A 22,667-nucleotide genomic window follows, 5' to 3' on the forward strand; every position below is an offset into this window, starting at 1 on the left:
AGACGAGTATTTTATGACACGTGGAATGCTTGAAATGAAAAGTGGAGCATCCATGAGGTTTTATGGGGACGGAGCCGCGCCCGCGCGTACCTGTCATCCGTGGCTACTTGGAGCTCTAGCACACCTGAGTAGCTACAACAGAGTCCGTAGGACCCGCGGAGCTGGGCATATTTACTAGCCGGCTCTTTCTAGGAGAGTCTGCTGGCCCAGGGGTCCGGTCCCAGCGGACAACCCAAATTCCGGCCCCGGGAAATTGAAATATCCATCCGGCACAGATCACCTTGAGACGGTTTCCACGACCACCTCTGCTCATCAGAGTCTCACAGTTTGCAGAAACCCTTATCTTCCGTCTAGCCAAAAAGCTGCAAAGTGAACATTTTGAGAAAGCTGGGAGGAAACCCAGCGCTGCCCACGGGGGTTGTGAAAACATAAGAAAAACAAACAAGCTCAGAAGTGGCTGGAGCTGCCACTTCAAAGCCCCAAGGGGAAGGACCTTGGAATGGAGCTGATGGTTCAGAGTCAGGGACAGAAACCTGGGGAAGCGGGAAGTCTCACTCTGCGACCCACTCCGGCAGAGGCCAGGCATTCCCGCCAGCCATCTGAGGACCTGGCTGTCCACCCTGGGGTTTCTGGGAGCTCTTGCTGCGGCCGCCAGCTACAGGCACCCAAATTGTGTTCCCCCCGGGGGGCTCCTGCCTGTCTGGGCACAGCTCTGGGAGCTCTGGGAGCCGGGCCCTCTGTGCACCTCCTGGAGCTCACCCGAGGCCCACGCCCATTGCTGCACATACCTGAGCCATCAGGACCACGGAGCTCCTGGGGGCTAAGAGCAGGCCCGGTCTGTGGTCCGCGTCTTACTGAGCCGCTGTGGCAGGACAGCTGTAGCTTCAGTGCTGATAAAATCCCACCGAGGGCAAGAGCAGGCCCCCGAATGGAGGGCTGGGTCTCAGGCATGCCCCCAGGCCTGAGCATCTCGACCCACCAAGCCTCAGGTCCCAGCTGATCTTGTCTGGAGGTTGAGGGAGGTCTTACCCCGAATAGTCAGATGGTGGCCAGAGTCTGGGGGGTTCGTGGAGACCTCTGTGGCCCCCCTGTTCATGGAGGAGGCGAGTCCCTCCCCTTGGGGACTTTTGGTGGATGCCTGGGCGACTTTCCCAGAGACTGGAGGAAGCTCCTCACCTTTCCTGAGCACAGGGCGGAGTCAGGAGCTAGTAGGAAAGAATTGGCATCGAGGTAGAAAGGGAACAACCCCTGTAAAGTGCATGCTTCTCTCAGGCCCTCTGATCCTCCTTAGTCAGTCTTCTGGCCACCGAAAAAAGTGTGAGCCCGTGGGAACCTGGGCCAGGGGTGCAGACCCCCCCCGCCGCATGCGTGAGACACCTCCCAGCCCCCTCGCCTGCCACCCCTGCCACGGAAGCCTCCCCCTCCACCCACCAGCCGGGGGAGGTCAGAGGGGAGCGATCACATCGTATGGCGGGGGGGCGGTCAGCCCTCCATGCTGTGGGCCCGCCCTGCCTTCTCCCCACTCCTGTCCCTGCCTGGTGGGGGGACAGCATCCAGAGGAGAACAAGGCCACGTTCCGGGCCCCCATGCCGGCTTCCTCCAGCTCCTGGCCCTCCTCCTCTAGGGCTGAGGAGTGGGGAAGGGAGGAGGGCCCAGGGAGGAGTCTGTGCTCTGCCCATCCTCTTCTAAGGTCATAAATAACATCTTTTTTACCTCGTTTTCTCTTCCTCCCATCCCGAACCTCACAGAGATCCCTGTGGCACCACCGACCACGGCCGCCAGCAGCGTGGAGGAGCCGGAAGGTAGGCGTGTCCTGCTTTGCCATGGGGATGGCAGGGGTGGGGGGGTCAGAGCTGCTAGACTCCTCAGAACCACCATCGGGGAGCTGCTGGGTGTGCGTGGTGGCCGCTGGGGCTGGATTGAGGAGGATGGAGCCACACGGCATTTTTCTGGTGATGCCCCCTCCGAGAATAAAAGGGAGGGGGGCTTCCTGGTGTCTGCAGGCTAGCTTTTTACCCAGGCCCGAGACCCTCCTGCTTGTCCACCCAGGGTAGCAAGGTGCCTGTGTGCCCAGCACCGTCGGGGCGGGTACTCCTTCCTGGGGCTGAAGAGAAGGCAGGAAGCGGGGATGGGGATGAAAAAGGCATCTTGAGCACAGGGGTCCACAAACAGGATTCACGGGGCCGGGAACCCGGACAGGAAGAGCATCACACCCTCACTGCCCCTCACTTCTGCCCGAAATCAAGCGCTCTCTCCGTGGGCCACAAACCCCCGGCGGGGCGGGCAGCCCACGGATGTCACAGCGAATTTCACACCGCATTCAAGTCTCTGCAGAGATCATGAAATGCTGTGTGTGTTCGTTGTTGCTTCGGAAGGACGGAAGTTACCGGACCCGCAGCTAGATCCTGATTTATAATCATTAATAAAGAAGCACGTATATTATACAACTGTATCGTAAAGCTGGGTTTTTGGAAAATATTTGGATGGGTATATTTCAGTATTATTCGTTTCCTGTATTCCCACAGGACTGGCTGTGTGTTTTATTTTTGCATTTAGAAATATTGCTGGGAGAAAGGGTCCCCGGGTGTCCCCAGACCCTTGGTACAGGAAGGGTTACGCGGCCTGGGCTTTGGGCACAAAGAGGGCTCATGGCCTGGCTGGAAGGTGCGCCTGGCGGAGAGCAGGCCAGGCCCGCTGTGAGGTCAACAGCCCTCAACTAGGAAAGGACAGAGGAGCATTGCAGGGAGTGCCTGAGGCCACACGGTGGAAAACCACAGAGATCTCGGTCTTGGGTTGTTGGGCAGTCTTCATTGCCCTTTGGTTGAGCTGCGGGGGACCCTTCCAGGAGGAACAGCAATGGGAAGGCGTTGTAGAGAAGTAGCATCCCCCAGTACCTGGGAGGCGGGATGAGGGAGCTCTTTCTGTAAGAACATAATTCAAAGGAACCTCCAGCTCTGGGGGGTTGGGGGAAGCAGTGAAGACACTTCCCTTCAGCGGAGTTTTGACGCTCGCTTCTTCCTCGTGACATGGGTCACAGGAGGACTCACCTGGCCAAGCTCCTCCTCGGGGCCGTGTGCACAGCTGGTCCAAGGGCAAGGCGGCTCCCGCCTCTCTCGTGCCTCCCTGCTTCTGGTCCTTGCAGCTTGACTTGAAAACATGCAACCGTCTTGGCTCGGCAGGTAAAAGTCTCCTGAGCAACTACTTAGAAACGCTTGTAGCATCCTGCTCTGAAGAGTCTTTCTTAGCCGTTGTTTTGATTTCGTTACCGTGACTTGCCTTTCTTCCCCGCGCGCCTTTCGAATCATGGCTTAAATGGAAGCAGGCATCACATGAACGCCCTGACCAAGCGCTTTCCTCGCGGAGGGGTGAAGTGCACAAGTGTGATGCTTGTCCTGGTGCCCATGGCTGTGGCCCGACCCTTTCTGACCTCCTCCGGAGCTCTCCAGGTGTCCGGAAATCTCTGGTGCTCCCTCCGGAGAGCTGAGGCCACTGCCAGGCCTGGAGCGCCGGACTCTGGAGCCGGCCACCACCACACAAAGCCCGGATCGCCTGTCTGGGCAGGCCAGGACGTCGTGGGCAGGAGGCCAGGGGGCCCCCTGGGAAGCGGGGCTGGGAGCTCATACTTCCAAGCCTGTCGATTCTTGCAGTGTTTGAATAGGGAAGGCCTCTGTGCCAGGCCGCCCGAGAAAAGCTTGTTTACTTTTGCCTGCGTAATGGAGGAGAATTAATAAACCGAGAATTTGTCCTGAAAGCTGATGGACATAACCTCGCCCTGAACCCATCCCCTCGAACAAACGCCGTCCACCTGCTCACTGAGCTGGCTGGGACCCTCTCCTGGGGCAGGGAGGTGAGGAACGCCTGGCCCGTGGGAGGTCTGGGGCCCTGGGGTGGGGGGTGGGGTGGCGGCCCTGGAGGAAACCGAGTAGGAACGGGATCGGGACCACCCACTCCAAGCCCACCTGCTTATGGTCATAGAGACCTCCAGCCCCCGGGCCTAAAAGAGGGCCACCTGTCTTCCCTTGCCGTCCATCAACTCTGAGGTGGTTGTTGATCTGCACGTTTGTTTGGTTCAGCGGGAGGAGCGTGGTTTGGAGCTGGGCGACCCGGGGTTGATTCTCCACTGGCTGCGAGATCTTGGACAGTGATCAGCTTCTTCCACGGTCCCTTATAGAGCTCTCCGCGGGCAGAAGCGCCCGGGGAAATGGTTGACAACTGGCTGGGCCAGGCCTGGTTTATAGCATTTGCTACTTTCCCTGGTATAAACACTCCTCCCGTGTCCAGTTTCCCCCCACCTGGGGCCCTGCGAGGCACCTTCTGCCGCAGGGGGGCCTGCAGAGAACTCTGAGGAGCCCAGCAGCTGTAGGAAGGGCTCCATCCTCAGGTGCTCTCAGGTGGGGGTGCTGGGCTGGGGGCTGACCTTAGACGTGTCTCATCTGGGAGCCTCTCGGCCCTTCCATTTTTTTCTCATGGAAGCAAATTGGGTTTACATACACCTGCAGCCTGGATTAGCTTGGCTCTTTCTCGTTTTTGGCTCTCGTTTTGCAAGATAAAGAATAGGTTGGGTGAGTATGGAAAACCAACTGGTAACACTTGAATGCAATACTGGCCAGGTGTTGGGGGGCGGGACAGTGGGGAGGAAAGAGCACTGGCTAAATTGGGAGCCTGGGGCCTGAGTTCTGTCTGCTCTGGTTTCCTGAGACAGTGGTCCCCCCACCCCCATTATCCATGCGGGATACGTCCCCAACACCCCCAGTGGATGCTTGAAACCATGGATAATACAGAACCCTGTTCATACTGTGTTTTTTCTCATACATGCATCCCTGTGGCAGAGTTTAACATATAAATCAGGCACAGTAAGAGACCAACAATAACTCATAATGAAATAGAACAGTTACAGCAAACGTGAACTCAGTCTCTCGCTCAGCACGTCTTACTGTCCTGCACTCACCCGTCTTCTGGTGAGGATGAGAGATGGGGAGGTGCCCGCGTGGGGTGATGAAGGAGGTGAACTGAGCCGAGCAGAGGTCTCCTGCCTGCTCACTTGCTCACGGGGAAGGTGGGATTACGGCAGGACTTGTGGGCATGAGGACAGGTGCGGAGGGTCAGCTTGCTGGAGGTGTCTTGAGAGGACCTTGGGAGGGAAAAGGTGGTGCTGCCCAGTGTGGGTGTGGGGGCAGCTGAGGGGACTGCTGGGGGTCCTTGTTACAGCCTTTCCAGCAGCTGTTATCAGACCTTGAATGTAGTGGAGAGTTGAAAACTGGAAGTCAGTTAAAGGTCAAGTGCTTGACTTCGTGATAGCCGGAAGGTGGGAACAGCCCACATGTCCATCGCTGCACAAATGGGTAAATGCAGCGTGGCACGTCCATACCGGGGACTAGCATTCGGTCATAAAAAGGAATGAGGTACCGATACACGCAAACTTGGATGGACCTTGAGGATGGTTTGCAGAGTGAGGGAAACCAGAGATAAATGGCTGCATAGCATTATGATTCCATTTCTATGAAATGCCCAGAATGAGCAAATCCAGACACCAGAAGTAGATTAGTGGTTGCCAGGGACTGGGAGGCAGGAGGAATGGCGAGTGATGTTTGATGGATATCGGTTTTCCTGTTGGGGTGGCGGGAAGGTTCTGGAACTAGACAGTGGGGATGGGTCATATTGTGAATGTGCTTAATGGCACTGAATTGCCTCATTGAAAAAGGGTAAAAATGGTAAATTTTAGGTGTATTTTATCACAGTTAAAAAAAAAAAGTCACGTGCTTAAGATCAAGGGTCCAAGAGAGACGTGAATCTGGGTTGCTTGGGGTGAGCTGAGTGGAGTGTAGGAGCCATGGGGACAGGAGTCTGGGGCATGAGCAGCAATGGGGGACATGCTTGGATCACTGGGAGAATTTAGAAGCCATGGGGTATCTTTGAGCACCTTCTCACGTCACCTCCACGCAGGAGTAGCTCAGACAGGGAGATGGCAGGCAGCCTCTGGGCTTCCTGGACATTCAGCAGGGGCCATGTTCCCTCCCGTTGGCCACGCAGCCTGCATCCTCTTTCTCCTTTTGGGGGTCATCAGGGAAGGATGGGTTCCTTCCCTAGGTACTGGGCCTTCAGTACTCCTGCTGTAGGAGAAAGGGACCTGTGGGTCCGTGGGGGGCGGGGGCTGCTGACAGGAGCTGGGGTCGCTGACCCCGTAGGCAGCCCATGGCACTTGTAAGAACAGTCTGTTAATGGACTGAAATCCTGGTTTTCAAAGGTGGTACGAAACGGGACGTTAGGCCGTCCGGGATCAGCTGTTTAGGTATGTGACCGTCAGATAAGTATGACCAGATGAGGCTGGACCAGATGCATGATTAAAGATAAACAGATTCTGGCTCAAAGAAGAAGCGGAAGGAGATGACATTCACGGAGTGCTTACTCTCTCCTAGGCACGCTTCTCAATTATTAGCAGTTAATCATCCGTTCCCCCCAGAGGAGGTGGGCACTGTTATTAGCTCCCATGGTACCGAGGAGATACTGAGTCACAGGGAGGTCCATAAGGACCCAGAAGTAGCACAACCAGCATCCCAGGCAAGGTCTCCTGGCCTCGGAGTTGACCTCCGTGTCATTCTGTCTCCAGGGAGCTATGCTGGTTGGCCAATTTAGGGTCATTTCTTTTTTTTTTTTTTGAGACAGCATGAGAGAGAGAGAGAGCACATGACGGGGGGGAGGGTCAGAGGGAGAAGCAGGCTCCCCGCCGAGCAGGGAGCCCGATGCGGGACTCGATCCCGGGACTCCAGGATCATGACCTGAGCCGAAGGCAGTCGCTTAACCAGCTGAGCCACCCAGGTGCCCCAATTTAGGGTAATTTCTAAATATATCTTCCTGACTGTGTGGTAGCATTCTACCAGGAGAGAAGACAAACCGGTGCATCTGTTGGGATGGAAAACCAAGGTAGAGGCAGAGGGGCAGCTGGTTAAAAGCTTCTGGGTTTTTTTTGTTTTTAGATTTTTTTTATTTTTATTTATTTATTTGAGACAGAGAGAATGAGAGAGAGAGAGAGCACATGAGAGGGGGGAGGGTCAGAGGGAGAAGCAGGCTCCCTGCCGAGCAGGGAGCCCGATGTGGGACTCGATCCAGGGACTCCAGGATCATGACCTGAGCCGAAAGCAGTCGCTTAACCAACTGAGCCACCCAGGCGCCCAAAAGCTTCTGGTTTTTTTGCAGGTGCCTGTTACAGTGGCTCTTGGGGGTGTGGTTGGTCAGCATGTGGGGCTGGCGTGGAGGACCATGCCGAGCTCGGTCTCTTTGGTCACAAGGCGGCCCTGAGTGAGACGGGGCAGGTGGATCAGCTTATAGGAGAAAACAGTTTGGGTGGGGGAGCAGGTGCCTTTCTCATACACAGGATGATACTTGCATCCTAAAAACATGCCAGTAGAGAACCAGCCAAAAATTGGTACAACGGATAGGAGCATGGCTGGGAGGCCATCACACAAGTAACATTTAAAGGGCAGTAAGTTTTCTTATGTATCAGCAAGAACTACCTAAAAACAGTGTCCTAGTGAGTGAAAATGTTCAGGGGATGTCTGGCCTATAGTAAGTGATCAATGAAGACACCGCATTGGTATAATGGAAACAGAATCCCTATTAGAACAGTACCAGAAATATCAAATATACAGAAATAAGTGTAGCATTAAAAGTACAGAGTGTAGATTTTTACAAAGGGTAAAACTTTTCTAAGCGACACTATGGAAGACCAGAAAAATAAAGGAAAAAGAAAAAAAAAAGGAAGCTCTTACTGCATTCTGGGAGGGCAAGACTCCATACTGTAAAGTGCCAATTCTCCCCAAAATAATCTGTAGGGTTAGCATGATTCTAGTCAAAATCCTGGTGGGACAGGACAGGATTCTTAAGTTCAGCTAGAAAAATAAATGAGCATTAATAGTCAAGAATTTTTTGAAAAGAAGAGTAAGGAAGGGTGACTTGGCTTCCCAGATTTTTACAATATTATAACCAGGGTATTTAAATTAGTGTGATAGAGAAATCACACAAGTTGAGTAGAAGTACAGAAATAGACTCAAATGTAAACATAAGAATTAGTAGACAGTAAAGTTGCGATTACTAATCAGTGAAGAAAGGATGAATCAATCAGCAAATGGTGCTGGGAAAACTGGCTGTATATTTTAAAATAATAATAAATGAGATTTCTACTACAGGCTGTGAGCCAACATAAATCCCAATGGATTAAATATTTCTATATTTTTAATGAATCCTTAAAAGTTCTAGAATAAAATATATCAGCGTCAATGTAATCTTGGGGTGAGGAAGCCTTTCTAAATATGATACAAAAGTCAGAAATCATAAGAGGAAAGATCTTAGGTCAATAAAAGTGGAAACTTCTGTACGTCAAAACTCTATAAGCAACAGAAAGACAAACTAAAAGCTGAGAAAAAGATTTGTGACATGGATGACCAAAGATTAATATCATCAATAAATAAAGAGCTCTTACAGTTCAACAAGAAGGGGGGAGATTCCATTACAAAATTGGGTTGAGAGAATGAACTAGAAATTCAGAGAATTTGTACACATGGCAATAAGTATCTGAAGTATTATACTTACCTAGTAATAAAGAAACAACATTAATAAAAATACCATTTAAAAACTTATGACAACTATTTACAAAACAAAAAGTAATTCCCGGTGTTGAAAGGGTTGGGAAACAGGCACTCACCCACCCTGGTGATGGGAGGTCAGGTTGGTACTACTTTTTATGAAGGGTGATTTGGCCTCACGTATCAAAATGTATCTCTGACCCCATGCCCTTCTAGGAACTTAGCATAAGGAAATAGTGATGTGTGCCAGGATTTAGCTATAAGGTTTCTTTTTGTGGCATTGTTTATAATAACAAAAGAGGGAAACCAGATATCTTTCAGTAGAGTTTTAGTTACTCAATTATGGGATATCCGTATAATTATGTTGTCGGAGAATATTCAAATACGAAATGGAAAGATACAATACGTTGCCAAAGCAGATTACACGTGGAGGGTCAGCTTTAGTGAAGAGTTGGACCAGACGCATGATTAAAGATAAATACATTCTGGAGGGTCAACTTTGGTGAAAACCTGGCTCGTGGAACATTTTAAATAAATGATTTCATTGTGCTCACATATTTCTGTGGTTCTCGGCAATGGGGCTAATTTTGCCCCCAGGAGACATTTGGACATTTCTGGAAGACATTTTTGACTGTCACAACTGGAGAGAGGGTGGTGTTGCTGGCACTCGGGGGAGAGACCACCCCAAAGACACAGGGCAGCCCCCACAACAAAGAATTATCCAGCCCCATATGCTAATAATGTCATCGAGGTGGTATACTGATATAGGATAAAATCCATGTGTTCGCTCCAAAAGCATTAAGGAAAGATGTTGCTACATTCATAGATAGACCAGCTCATTTCTTACTTACGTGTGATATTGAGATGGGTGTAGCTGAGGGTTTTAGAAAGCGATGTTTTCTCAAGTCAGCGAGGAAATCTTGTGTTCCCATAGGAAATGTTTGCCAGTCCATTTTCCATGGGAAATAGCCCAATCTAAAATAAAATTTATCCCAAATTCTCGGTGTTCCTATAAATTACTGTATTTTGGAATTAACGTGATTTAACCGATTGTTAAACTTTTTATTGCGGAAAAACCTCAAGACCCATAGAGAGGACAGAGTGATGGATGGATACCCACATTCCTATCATCTAGCCTTAGCGAGTCACATTTTGCCCCCTTTGCTTCAACCATTTGTTTTTTGCTGAAACATTTTTAAAGAAAAGCTTAGGGATGCCTGGGCGGCTCAGTCGGTTAAGCGTCTGCCTTCAGCTCTGCTCAGCATGGAGTCTGCTTCTCTCTCTCCCTCTGCCCCTCCCCCTGCTTGTGCTCTCTCTCTCAAATGAATAAATAAATAAAATCTTTAAAGAAAAAGAAAAGCTTAGACATTATGACATTTCACCCCGAAATATTTCAGAATACCATTTCTGAAAACTAAGAACATTTTCCTGAATCTTCTCAATAACATGGTTACACCTGACAAAATTAACAAAAAGTCTTTTCATGTCCTCTGGTACCCAGTCAGCCTTCAGACTTCCTTGGTCATCCCCCATGTGTCTTTTTTTTTTTTTTTTTTTAAGATTTAATTTATTTATTTGAGAGAGAGCATGAGTGGGGAGGAGAGGGAGAAGCAGGCTCCCTGCGGAGCAGGGACCCTGATGTGGCACTCGATCCCAGAACCCCGGGATCATGACCTGAGCCGAAGGCAGACGCTTCACCGACTGAGCCCCCCAGGCACCCCTTCCCGCACGTCTTCTATACCTGGTTTGCCTGATGGTTTCAGTGTTAAAGGGCTATGCAGTAACGTGCTTTACAAAGTGTTGTCTTTAGAGGTGCATCTAGTCCCTGGGCATGGGCTGCTTCTGAGGCGGCTATAATGCACGTGGAATGGCGTATCTCATGACAAGTGCGACGTGGCTGCCACCCATCATCATCATTAGTCTCGTGGCTTAAAGAAGGGGAAGGGCCACGTCTGGCCTGAATGTGGCCCGCCCTGTGGCTTTGGGGTGGGGGGTGGGGTGGGAGGAGTGAGCTCTGAGCTTCCTTTAGGGGAATGTCCCCGAGGAGGGGGCACCTCCACAGGGGCGGGGACAAGGGAGTGAGATGCCATCGTAAATCCTTGCCACGCCCCTCCATGGTGGGAGCCGAGACGTTCTGCAGTGAATTGTCTTTGGCCATTGGTGACCCACAGAGAGGGCAACTTCAGAGGGTGCAGCTTACTGTTTGCTTCCCCTTGGCCAGGAGACCCGGCTCTGGGCAGCCTGCATGAAGCAGACCTCTTTCCTTCCTTCTCCCTCTGTCTGTCTGTCTGCTTTTCTCTGCCTTTGCTTCTGTCTCTCTTCTCCACCCCTCGCCACCACCTTCCTTATTCCCTCTCCTTCCCCTCCCCCTTTGCTCTTCTCTGTTGGGGGTCTGCACAAAGGGTTGGGGCAGAGGTCAGGTTGGGGGGGTGAGCAGGGCCGGGGAGAGCACGGCCACCCCCACCCCCTGCCTGGGGCCTCGGTCACCCCAGGGGGCACAAAGGAAGCCATTTCCATAGTGGGTTTCAGGACCCCATTGTTTCCTCTGCAGGTGGGGCGGCCACCAGCCTGGAGGAGGATAAAGGGATGAGCCCGGAGGCCAGAGGAGCAAGCGGGGGCGGAATATTTAGCCCTTCCTGGGAGCTCTTCCCACTGGGGACTCCAGGGGACGGCTGATGGGAATGGGACAAGTGACAGGTGTCAGAGAGGGGATTGGAATCCCTGGGGGCCCGCCCCTGTGTCACACAGATGTCACAGAGTCCTTACAGGCAGAGGCTGAGGGGGTGGTGTGCAGGCTGCCGGGCTGGAAGCCTCCCCGCAGGCCCCCGGCTGGGCACTGGTGGGGGGCGCACCGTGTCTGGGCTGTGCCAGGAAGCTGGCCGAGCCCCTGAGCCCACGGTCCATCCTCTCTCTTGGTCCGGATTGTGGTCAGGCTCGGCCCCAGCAGAACCTCAGCAACCACTGACCTGGAGCAAGTAAGGCTCCCCAGCCCAGGGGTGGGGGTTGGGCAGCACCCACAGCGGTCCCCTAGATTTCCTCTGTACCTTGTATTAGTCTGCCGGGGTGACCGTGCGGCTGAAGCAACAGAAATTGACTTTCTCACTGTTCCGGAGGCTGGACATCCAAGATCAGGGTGCCCGCGTGGCTGGGTTCTGGTGAGGACCCTCTTCCTGGCTTGCAGACTGCTGCCTCCCTGGGTCCCCATGTGGGCAGGGAGAGAGCTCTCTGGCGTCTCTTCTGCTAAGGGCCCTGATCCCACCATGGGAATTGTGGTGGGAAACCATGCAGTCCTTAGCAAGTCATAATAGACAACCTTAAACCATATAGTTTTTTACTTAAGGGCATGGATTATGAGTATTTCATGATTCTCTCCCCACCCCGATTAAAGTGTCCCTCCAGGCGAATTGAGAGCGTGGGGCTCAGTCTTCTCAATGAAATGAAGCCAAATGGGCTACATGATCTATTTGGTCCCTCCCAGTTGGTGAGGAAGCCAACTGAAGTCTTAGGGTCTGGTGGTCCCCGAGCTTGGGGGGTTGCCTTGGGGGATTTAGACCACAAAGGGTGCTGAGGCCCAGGGGAGGGAAAGGGAGGGGGAGAATGGACTCGTATATGATCTGCCCACTAACTGGGCATCCTCCCTACTGTGGGCATAGACTTCAGGGTTGGAGGGAGCAACGTGGCCTTGAGGCGGGGACGCTACCAGCTGCCTCCTCCTACATCTGGGGTGATGCTCAGACAACCAACCCCTCCTCCTGCTGAGTACAACTCTGTTCTCTGCTGCTTTGTTCCTTTGCTCCTAAAGCTTTGGGTCCCTGCTGTGCCCCAAGGTGTGGCCACAGAGATGGGGGACCTTGTGTCTTTGCCCTCCAGGGTAGAGCATGAATTCAGTAAGAGCCACCCGCACTGGAGTGGTCAGCTTCTCCCTAGGGAAGATGGTGCCAAGTGTCATTTGCCCCGTTTTGTGATCTCTGCTCAATAGTAAAGGGCTCTGTAGGATTGAGAAAAGGAGAAAGTTGTTTTGTTTGCAGAGATTAGAAATGGACTGGGGTCCAGGCTGGATTAGGCTTTCCACCCATTGCCTTCCCCTGTCCCCTTCCGTACCCAGCAAGTGGGATGCACCCTTGGTTTCCTGGCCAAGCATTCCTTCTGCCCCACGAGGCCACCTCCTTCGGTGTCAGGGTTGGGAAGTTGTACTTCAGCGTCTTTAGCAGATGGAGAAAGCTCTGACAAGATGGTCATCTTTTTAGGCTCCATAGTGCAGGAATGTCCTGGCTCTGGACTTCATCCCTGCCCTTTTTCCTCTTTGTGGCAAAGGTACTGCTGTAGATGGGAGAAGACGTGGAATGCCAGCCATTCTTTCGGGTTATCAGGGGCCCCAAGACAGAGATTCTTGTGCAGATGATTTATTGAGGGAGAAACCAGTAAGGGAGCGAGGGAAGGACAGGGCAGCAGAAGAAGCTAGGAAAACATGTGGGTTCGGGAGAAGTCTGGCCTCAATCTGATCCCGCAGAGAGCTCTGAAGAGTGAATCCCACCACAGTTATCCTGCCTAAAGGTCAAAGGGCTGGACAGTTACACCTGCCCGGGTAGCCTGGCCGAAGGCTATAGACTGCCCCCTCCTCCGTGGTGGTGGTGGTGGGGCGGGGGCAGCGGTGTATGCAACTTCCCAGATATTTGCAAGCAGGGCAGTGTCCATCAGCCAAAGGCAAGCCTTCAGAGAAGGTGCAAGTGGGAGCCATTAGCTGCCAGCACCTGGAGCTGGAGGTGGGTGCACTGGCCCTCTAAGGGGGCTCTGGGCAGGGCACCAACTACATCTGCTATACTGGGTACATTATTCGAGGGGGGCAACAAGTTTTATTGGGATTCGGGGACCATCTATGGGTCTCTGTCTTGTCTACTCCAACCTCCCTACACTGTAAAGAGACCTGGTGGTTATTCTCTGGGGCCCTGTGTCCCCCCTCTGATATCCAGCCAGTCAGTAATGACTATTGGTTAGGGCAGGCTATGGCTACAACAAGAGGTCCTAGCAGTCCAACGCAGGTGTTTCTGGTTGGGCGGCTCCGTTCCAAGCAGGGAGTCGGGCCCAGGCTCCTTCCATCATGTGGCTCTGCCATCCCCTAGGGCCTATGCGTCATCATTGGTTTGGCAGGCGAGAACTGAGGGCGGCAGTGAGAGACATGTCCGGGCATCACTTCCACCCGTGTCCCATTGGCCAGAACTTAGTCACATGATTATACCTGACTGCAAGGGGTGCCGGGTAATGTAGTCTGTAAGCCTAGTAGAGCCTTCTCCGGGTATCACTTCTACCTGTGTGCCATTGGCCAGAACGCAGTCACATGACCACACCTGACTGCAAGGGGTGCTGGGCAATGTAGTCTGTAAGCCTGGGGGGTGGGGCTTGTCTGGGCAGCACTTCTACCCGTGTCCCACTGGCCAGAACTCAGTCACGTGGACACACCTGACTGCAAGGGGTGTTGGGTAATGTAGTCCGTAAGCGCAGGACGTGCCTGAACCGGGCACACTCTTTCGCCAAAGACCTTTGTTCGCTCTGCTGACTTAAGGGGCATCTGTGGCCACCTCTGTGATCGTGGTGCCCCAGTTATTGGCACTGGAAAGAGATGGTAAACTGTGAGGGCCTTTTCTCTGTGTAGGAAGGACGAGGGACGTGCATCCTGCCCGACAGCTGCCAGGGTTTGGGGTATAGCTCCCTACCCCGCCCCCCACCCCCCCGGGAAAGTAAGCAAAGGCGACACCGGGTTCCAAGGCATGACCTCATTGGCCGTGGCTTAACCAGCTGGGCTAACCCGCCAACCAACCAGCCGGCAGACGCTACGGGGCTACAGGCATGCCTCTTTCATGACCTTCCCGGGGAGCCCCAGCTTAGCCTCCCTCCCTCTTGCTCCCCTGAATCACCCTGCAGTGTAGACAGCAACTCCGGGCTGTGTCCACCATTGGCTCTGGCTGGACAAGTGTATCCAGAGCCAACTGGATCCCCATCGGGACAGCTTTGTTTTCCCTGCCGAACACAAAATCCCCTGTTCACTGAGAGAGCCGACAAGGGGACTCCGTGGGGCTGGCCCTGTGGGAGCAGATTCCAGTGAATACAGCGCCCGAATGGCTTCAGCTTATTAAAGGCGAATACACAGGATAACTCTGCCCTCCAAGTGGGAGCCAGAATGGAGAGCACAGAGCTGTTGGAGCGGATTAGCAGCCGCAGAGTGACGCGGGCAGGTCCAGCCTTTTCTGCAATTTGGAAGGGTTTATGAAATTCGGATCCTGTGCTCTATGAATCCTTCCCTTGGCCTCTTCTGGGCTGCAGGCTGAAAATGGGGATTTCTTGTCCAGCCAGGCTCGGTGATGGTTTGGAGGACTACCCACCCCTCCATTCCCAGCATTCCGTGGGAATTCCAGTCCAAGGATGTGTGCACTTGTCTGTTTATTCGTTCGGTCTTCATTCATTCATCCCCTGCACGTTTACTGAGGGATTGCTAGGGCCTGTGCTGGGTTTACAGAGATGAGGGAACACGGAGCCCTGAGTTCTGGGGACTGTGGTTCACTGTGCGGGAAAGACGCATAGATGATTCTGAATCAGACCATTACCTGGTACAGTAGAGCTAAGTGTTCACGTGTCAGCAGCTACCCATGTGGCCTTCCACGGGACTTCCAAGGTCAGGCTTCCCAGAGAGCCTGCTGGGTCTGTTCCTCCTTCATCCAAAGCCTCAGGTCCAAGGTGGCTCGTCACCCCTGCAGATGAGCTTCTCTTCCCTAATGGCAAACAAGGAGAATCAGTGGCATAGCTAGAAAGTTGGGGTCCTCGAGCGAAACCCCTAGAAAGTTCATCTAATGTGGCACAGTTTACATCTTAAAACAGCTCAGGGGGCTGTATTTCTCCGGCTCTGAGGCAGATTCGGTCTCCATGTCTTTCCCTCGTAGAGATGGGAACCCCACCATCTGCCCTAGCCGGAGACCCCTCATTTAGCTAGGCAGCTCATCTTTCTGCAGCAGGGTGACCTCCTTGTCTGTCCTCTTCAGCGGGTTTTCAGGGCTCATCTCTGGTGCAAGAGTTTTGTTCAAGGTTTTGGTGAGCGTGTTATAGTGGGGAGGGGGAATGAAGGGGGTGGTAGGGACCGCAGGCCTACCATAAAGCCTGCTCTCCTAAGGGCAGAGGCACATGCAATGAAATCAACAGGCTCTGAATTACTGTCGGGGGTGGGTGGGTTGCTGTGGCCGGAACTGGTGCTTGTGGATGCCCGGTATGGAGCTAAATGGTGTGTCCCACACATATGCCCCCACCCCGGGGGGTCAGAACCTGTTAGTCGTTTTGCACCTGAATTGTCCCGGCAGCTCTCCGGGAGGCCTGTGCGTGAACATCTGGTGCAGCACTTGGCAGGTCTGCAGGATGCCCAGCCAGGCCTCAGCTCCTGAGGCACGTTGTCCTCTCTGTGGTTCCCTCTCGTTTGTGGGTGGCAGCAGGGGGTGAGGGGGTAGTCAGGATGCCCTCCAGGACTGGGGGACGGATGCGGAGCACCAGTTGGAAATCCTGTGTCTGGGGAGTTCCTGGAGACCGAAGAGGTGGTTGGTTACAAAATGGAAGACCGGTATAAAAGATGACCTTGGCCATCTCGTGAAAGCCTGGACGTGTCCAGGTGGGGAGGGCAGGGCAGGGATGAAGTCCAGGGTGTCCACTGGCCTCTTGGTGACCTCCAGCCTCGAGGCCCTGCAGTGGCTCAGGGAAGAGTGGCTGTGCCTCCACCAGGAATGTGAAGACTTCTAGAACCTTCTACGTGGCGGGGTGGGGGTGGGGGGGATTTGCGTCTGTAGTTACATGGAGCCTGTCGAGAATTCTTTACTTCCCCAAAGCAGACACAGTACCTTCGTTCTCCCCGTGGTTTCGTCTGGACAGGGCGGATTTCAGTGTTTGCCAGGGTTCCTGCGCCGCTGGGGAATGAGAAACCCCCCTCCCCCCGTAAATACGGTTTGCAGACACCTGAGGCATTAATTCACTGAAATGCCGTGTACCTTTTTTTTCTTTTTAATCATTTTGGATGGAAATCTTTCTCAGATGCCTCGCCAACTTTCCTGCTCACGGAGCAGTGCCCATTGAACACGATCCCGCCTTTCAGGATGACGCATTGGTTGCAAGACGGGCTGGTGCTGGGGTGCTCTCGTCATCCCGAAGCTGTCCAGCTGTGGTAGGACCGCTTGCCTCTGTTTGCAACGGGCCTCGGACGTGCCACATCTGCTTTTCTTGGTTTCCTTCTTCCGCCAGTGGGTCAGTCTCCAGAGGGTCCCCCCTACCCTTTAAATCTATCCGTCCTTCCATACCGTGTTCTGGGGTCCCACTAACAGCATCCATTCCTAGTGTCTGTAAGGGAAGGATACCTAAGCTATGAACGAAGACCCAGAGAGATTTCCTTTGCGATGGTGGTTGGGCTGCTTGGACCTGCTCCTTCCTGGTTCTCCCCTGTCCCCATCCCCGAGACAGACAGGTGGCCTCAGCTTCAGCAGGACATTGTAGTCACGAAGTATCTCCACACGCTGCAGAGATGCCTGTGAAGTGAGGAGGAGACAGGATTAGTCCCTTTGGCTCTCACTTCAGAGAACAGAGGAACAGAGAGGTTAAGGAGAGGGACCAGCATGGTGGGGCTTCTGAAAGCCGTGGTTTTGGAGTTTGGGGGAACCAGGGAGGCTTGGAAGGGAGGGACGCTTTCTTTGAAGGTCTTGCGGGCTGATCTGTTGCTTAAATGGGTGGTGGGCATGTGCTGGGCTGGTGCAGAGAGGGGAGCTAAGGCCACCTGGAGGAGTTACAGAAACAGGTGAGGCTCAGCTCACGGAAGTCCTGTGTAACCCTAGGATCTGTGGTGAAGCAGATTCGGGCCCGGGGTGGCAGCAGGGAGGGGCCAGGGAGGGCAGGCCGACCTTCGAGAACCCTTCCAGCTCTGAGAAGCTGGACTCCCTGGCCGGTGTCCAGTGTATCAGTCAGAATAAACCACGGATGGCAAGAATGTGTCGGCTTTGCCCCGGAGTACCCAGAGCACGTCGATGAGTTCTGAGGTTGATTAGTGATGTCTGCCATGAGCTCGGCCGGGGAAGCTGTTGGCCTGTGTGCTGCCTGTTTGCTTTTCCTGCCCCAGCCTTGCTCTTAATCCCTGTCTCCTCTGAAAGTCCTTGTTTTTTTGTTTTTTCTTTTTTTCCTGGAGATAAGTTGCTAATGACCAAGCCCTACAACCAGGAGCCCCGAGTTTCATACCTGCTTTCCTCTCTTTTCTGTCTCCTGTGCGCTGCCTGGGGTCTTGTTTGACACTTAGGGCCAGAAGCTCATCTGCCGTTTCAATGGGGAGCTTCTCCTGAAACACTTGCAGGCGGAGGAGACTAGTCCCTGGATGTGGCAGCTTCTTGAGCGCCTCACAAGGGCTGTGGGGCAGCTGGTGTTAGCAAAGGTGACGTGTCCCCACCGGCCGGGGACCTGGGACACTGAACGTTCGGGGCCTCGGTCTTCTCATGTTTGTAACAGAAACAGCAGTGCTGACCCTCGCACCCGGTCTCCTTAGAGGTGGTTACGCAGCTCAAAGGAGGTTGTGGGTGGAAAGCGCTGGGGGCGGGCTGCCCAGGTGTAGACTCAGCACTGGGCAGGTGTTCAGGCTGGAGATGGGCTGAGCCCCAGCTGCATCACGTGGACGGGACAGGATCTGCCGGCAGGGAACGGGGTGACCCCAAGCCTTGTGGGGCTGGTGGCAGAGCCCAGTCTGGGGCCATCTTTGCGGTAGAATTAATCCTCTCAGCGTGGTTCACATCAGCTGGGGAGGACTGGGGGTGGGTGGCTGGGGATCAAGAGAAAATTCTGGATGTCCAGGAGCTGGTTCAGCCTGCCGAGCTGTCCTGCCTCCAGTCGGGAGGGCTTTTTGCAGCCCCAGAGGCTCTGGGCAAGAGGCTTTAATCTAATTACATGCTTTATTTGAGCCAATTTGTTTTCCAATCCATCTTGTTCAGCAAGAAGAAAGAGCATGCTGGGGACTCATGGCACCCTCTTGTTCCAAGTGGAGAAGAGGAGATGCTCTCCTGCTCACGTGGCCAGCGCAGCCCCTGACCTCTCCCAGCCTGGCCACCCCACCCCCAAAACCAGGCTGGAGGCCGCCCTGCCCCCTCTCCCCCAGAGAGGGGCCGGGGCTGGTGACCACAGTCATCAGCTGAGGGAGGGAAAGGCTGCTTGCTGCTCCCCTTTCCTGGGAGGCCAGTGTCCCTATGACTTGCATCAGGCCGACGGAAACGGGACAGGCTTCCAGGGCAGGTGGAGCAGGAGGGTGGGGGAGGTGCTCATTCCCATGGGATCAGCCCGGCCCACAGCCTTCCCAGCTTCTGCTGGACGAGCTGCCCTCAGCATCCCAGGCCCAGTATTTTAAATCTGCAAATATATTTTCATAACGAGGCAGCGGATTTAGAATCTGTGTTATTAAAGTCCAAACCAAACACCAAAGCCCTTGCACCCTCCCTGGAGAGGGAAGATTTATGGCCCGGCTTTTGTGTTTCCCAGCGTTTTCCAGAACTGTCTTTCTCCACCCTCCCTTCAGAGTCCTGCTTTGGGCCTTTGCTTGCCTGCCTTTTATGCAAACTCCCGTGTTTCGGGGTGGGGTCCCTTGAGGGGCCTGGTGTCTTCCGCCTTTGGACAGGGGAGCACGGTGATGGCAGCTGAGCGCCCCCCTTTTTACTCAGCTCATTCAACAAATGTTTATCGAGGGCTTACACGTGTCCCGGGCCCTGGGGAGAGAGCAGCGACCAAGGCCGTGGCCCCCATGCTCGGGGAGGGAAGCAGAAGGTAAACCAAACTGAATATGTGCTGTGTGGCAAGTGCTGGGAAGGAACCAGATCCCCTAAAGATGGGTTTGCTTTTCCGAACAGCCAAAAGTCAGTCAGTCCATGTTTGAGTAAGAATTGTAAAAAAAAAAGTATATATATATATATATATATATATTTTTTTTAATCAGGTGTGCCCAGCAATCCAGTGAGAAATCTCTGATTCAGAGAGGTGCAGTAACGTGCCCAGAGACACACAGCTTGAATGTCCCAGGGTCAGCATTCCCAGTTCCTCGACAGCCTACCTGCTAATGTCCACCCCCTCCGCCCCGCCCCCGGGATCCTGCAGCCCTGAAGTTCATGGGTATTCTGAGATAGACCATTCCCGCTGGATCACATCCCCGGGTGCAGGTGGAGATGGGCACTCCAAAGAGAACAGGCCGAGGAGCCCCGCGGAGAGCCCGCCGGGGCCGGAGCTCGAGGATGTCACTTTTCAGCCACCAGCCGCAAATCCCAACATAGGCAGCAGGGCCTCCTGATTCGGGGGGGCCACTCAAGCCCTCTCCAGCCCAGCTCATGCCCTCTTTCTTGTCACAGAGCTTAGCCGGCTTCACGGACGCCCAAGCCTAAACCCACGCTTTCTCGTGGGTGTCACCGAATAATCGCAAAGGTTGCTGACTGCGTCCCTCGTTTGGGGAGCCCGTATCTGTGGGTTCGCTTGGCCAGGCAGGCTTGGTACCTCACAGGGGCGACTGCTTTTGGCTTATTTTATACCGCGATGTCTGGTGGGTTCAGCGAGCATTCAGGGGTGACCCGCACTGCGCCAGGTGCTGGGACCAAGGTCCAGTGCTCCGCTGGGAGAGGGGTGCAGCCAGGCTGTTCTGGAACGTCGGATGGGCGGCTCCGGGTCTAGAAAGGATGGTGATCTTGGAGGCAGATGAGGCTCCTGCTGGGGGCCCAGACTCCTCCACACCAGCTGCTTCTTGGTTTGGGTCAGTTTTGTAGTCTCAGCTGAGGACCAGGGTCCGGCCCCAGCTTTCCCGCTGCTTGTCATTCACCTTGTTTAGCTGGGGACCCGCTGAGGGTGCTCTGAGTGCGGGTTGGCAGGCGAGAGGTCATGTCCTCGAGAGGCCGTCTCTGTGTGACATACCTGGTCTCTGTCACCACACCATCGTTACTCCCTCCTAAATCCTGCACGTGGGCAGGACGGTTATTGTCATCACCGTGACCCCGTTTTGCTGATGGGGAAACTGAGGCTCGGAGTGGTTAAGGGCCCCAGATCATTGGGCTGGTGATGTGACCCCTTTTGATAAGAAACAGCTGCCTCCCCCGGAGCCCCTCCTAGGTGACTTCCAGTGACACCGTCGGGGCCAGAAGCAGGTACGTGGCCAGGGTGGGCCACAAGGGAGTGTTGGAGAGTATTTAAATTGGAAACATTGGGGTTTGCTGTCTGGGAAGAAAGGAGGGTGGATGCTGGGGAGGCAGTAGCAGATCTGTCAGACCCAGGTCTGATGGTTGAGCCGTCACAAGCGGGTGGCTCTGTGGGAGGAAGTATGGGAAAAGAGTGCCCTGGGTGGGCTTTGTGCAGTGCGCCTGCCGCCCGCCCCTGCAGGTGCAGCAAGGAGACTACCCAGGAAGCCCTGGGTGCCCGTGGCCGTAGTTGGGGAAGGGGCAGAAAGGCAGGGCAGGGTTCCCCTTGGAGCAAGGGGTGGGGGCTGGAGCACCAGCCTCGGCTCTAACCCGCTGAGCCCTGGGCCCCCAGCTTGATGCAGGAAGAGGATCCGGCACTTGGTTCCTGCCATTAGAAAGCACGCGGGTCCATACTTCCTCACTGGAATACGTAGCTGCACTCTGAGAAGGAATGAGGCTCCTGGGGCCGAACGACAAGGCAGGTTTCTGAGAGCTTGGGAGCTGGCTCTTTTTAAGGATAGCACAGAGTGGAGGTCGTGTTCCTGTGGCCTCAGGTGTGAGGTGGGAGGGTGAACGCCTCCCTCCTCACGCACAACCAGAGACCCTGCACCCCGCAGCACCGAGCAACCAAGGCCGGGCTAGAACCTTCTAGTGGCTTTGCATTCCATTTAAAATAGAATCCAAACCATACCTGGCCCCACATGGCCCATCAGACTGTGTGAGTCGCCTCTCTGCCCCCTTTCTTCATTCACTCTGTGCAAGGCACCCCAGCCTTCATTCAGTTGCTGGGAGGTGCCGGGCATGATCCTGCCTCAGGGCCTTTGCACAGGCTGTCCTCCCTGCTTGGAACCCTCTTCCTTCAGATCTTCTTGCTCTGCCCCCTTCACACTGTGTAGGTCTCCGTGTTGTGTTACCTGCTCAGGGAAGATCCTTGGCCACTCTAGCTAGAGGAGCACCCTCACTCCCAACCACCATATGCACACTTGGCTGACAACTCACTTTGGGTTTGTCCCTTGATACTCATATGTACGGAATTGCAAGAGAATGGAAGTTTGCGCGTGCGCGCGCACACACACACTCACCATCTCTTGGGGGGATAGAGCACTTCCCAGTGGCAGGGGCCCCATGGATTACGAATACAAGTGTCACCTGGTTGACGACAGATATCAGCTTTTTATAGGATCCCCCATAAAGAAGTGGTCCCCATCCTCACTGAGGAGAGACCTGGCTTCAGAATAGTCTTAGGGTTTTTTTTTTCTTTTGAATACAAGAATTATATAGTTGTTATAGTCAAATGAAAAATATAGAGAAGCCAAAGCAAGAGCATAAAAACCAACCATGGCCCCACCAACCCACATTTCAGTGATAACATACTCTTCTAGAATAAAATCCAAACCCCTGCCAAGGTTGACCAGTCCCCAGGGACCCCTGGTCTCTGGCTGCCACCCCCTTCATTCGCTTCCTCCCTCCTGCCTGGCCCTTTGCTGCTCTGTGTGCTTCACGGAGCTAAGTCCTTGTCATCCTTGATGTCACCTCCCTCAGACTGGCCTTCATAAATCCATCCCCATGCCTGTTCTCCACCAGCGCACTCTGCTCATTGTCTCCCCTTTATGAGTGTCACTCTTGGGTGAGCGTGATCACACCCATGTTATTGACCTGTCCCTTCCTGCTGCAAAGCCCCCATGACTGTTCCTGAGTACACGCAGCACCTCCCAGCCCTGGCCATGCGGAACTCGTTTAGCCAGCTTTGTAAGGGGGTGAATGGATGATAACTTTGTAGACGTGGGGGTGCTGCACCAAAGGGTGTGCATCTTTCCACGGTTTTGACATTTCGATACCAGTTGCATTCAGAGAAGAGGAATTTGCACCCCACCTCGTTGAGTGTGTG

At 54.0% G+C, this 22,667-nt stretch overlaps 1 protein-coding gene across 6 annotated transcripts in view; it reads left to right on the forward strand.

Annotated features, from left to right (window-relative positions):
* Positions 1-22,667, forward strand: part of NTN1 (netrin 1) — a 174,775-nt gene that overhangs the window by 127,071 nt on the left and 25,037 nt on the right. For 4 of the 6 annotated variants that reach the window (XM_045889867.3, XM_054511059.2, XM_045889868.3 and 1 more), the window contains one exon: positions 1,749-1,802. In XM_045889867.3, coding sequence (XP_045745823.1) covers positions 1,749-1,802 — 54 coding nt within the window. Of the gene's footprint in view, positions 1-1,748; positions 1,803-2,172; positions 2,456-22,667 lie in introns of those variants that run through there. The other 2 variants (XM_054511061.2, XM_054511062.2) reach the window with 2 other exon arrangements.

This window comes from Mirounga angustirostris, unplaced genomic scaffold (genome assembly GCF_029215605.1).
Source record: "Mirounga angustirostris isolate CCGP_5_RB_7025 unplaced genomic scaffold, mMirAng1.0.hap1 SCAF_17, whole genome shotgun sequence".
Lineage (NCBI taxonomy): Eukaryota > Metazoa > Chordata > Mammalia > Carnivora > Phocidae > Mirounga > Mirounga angustirostris.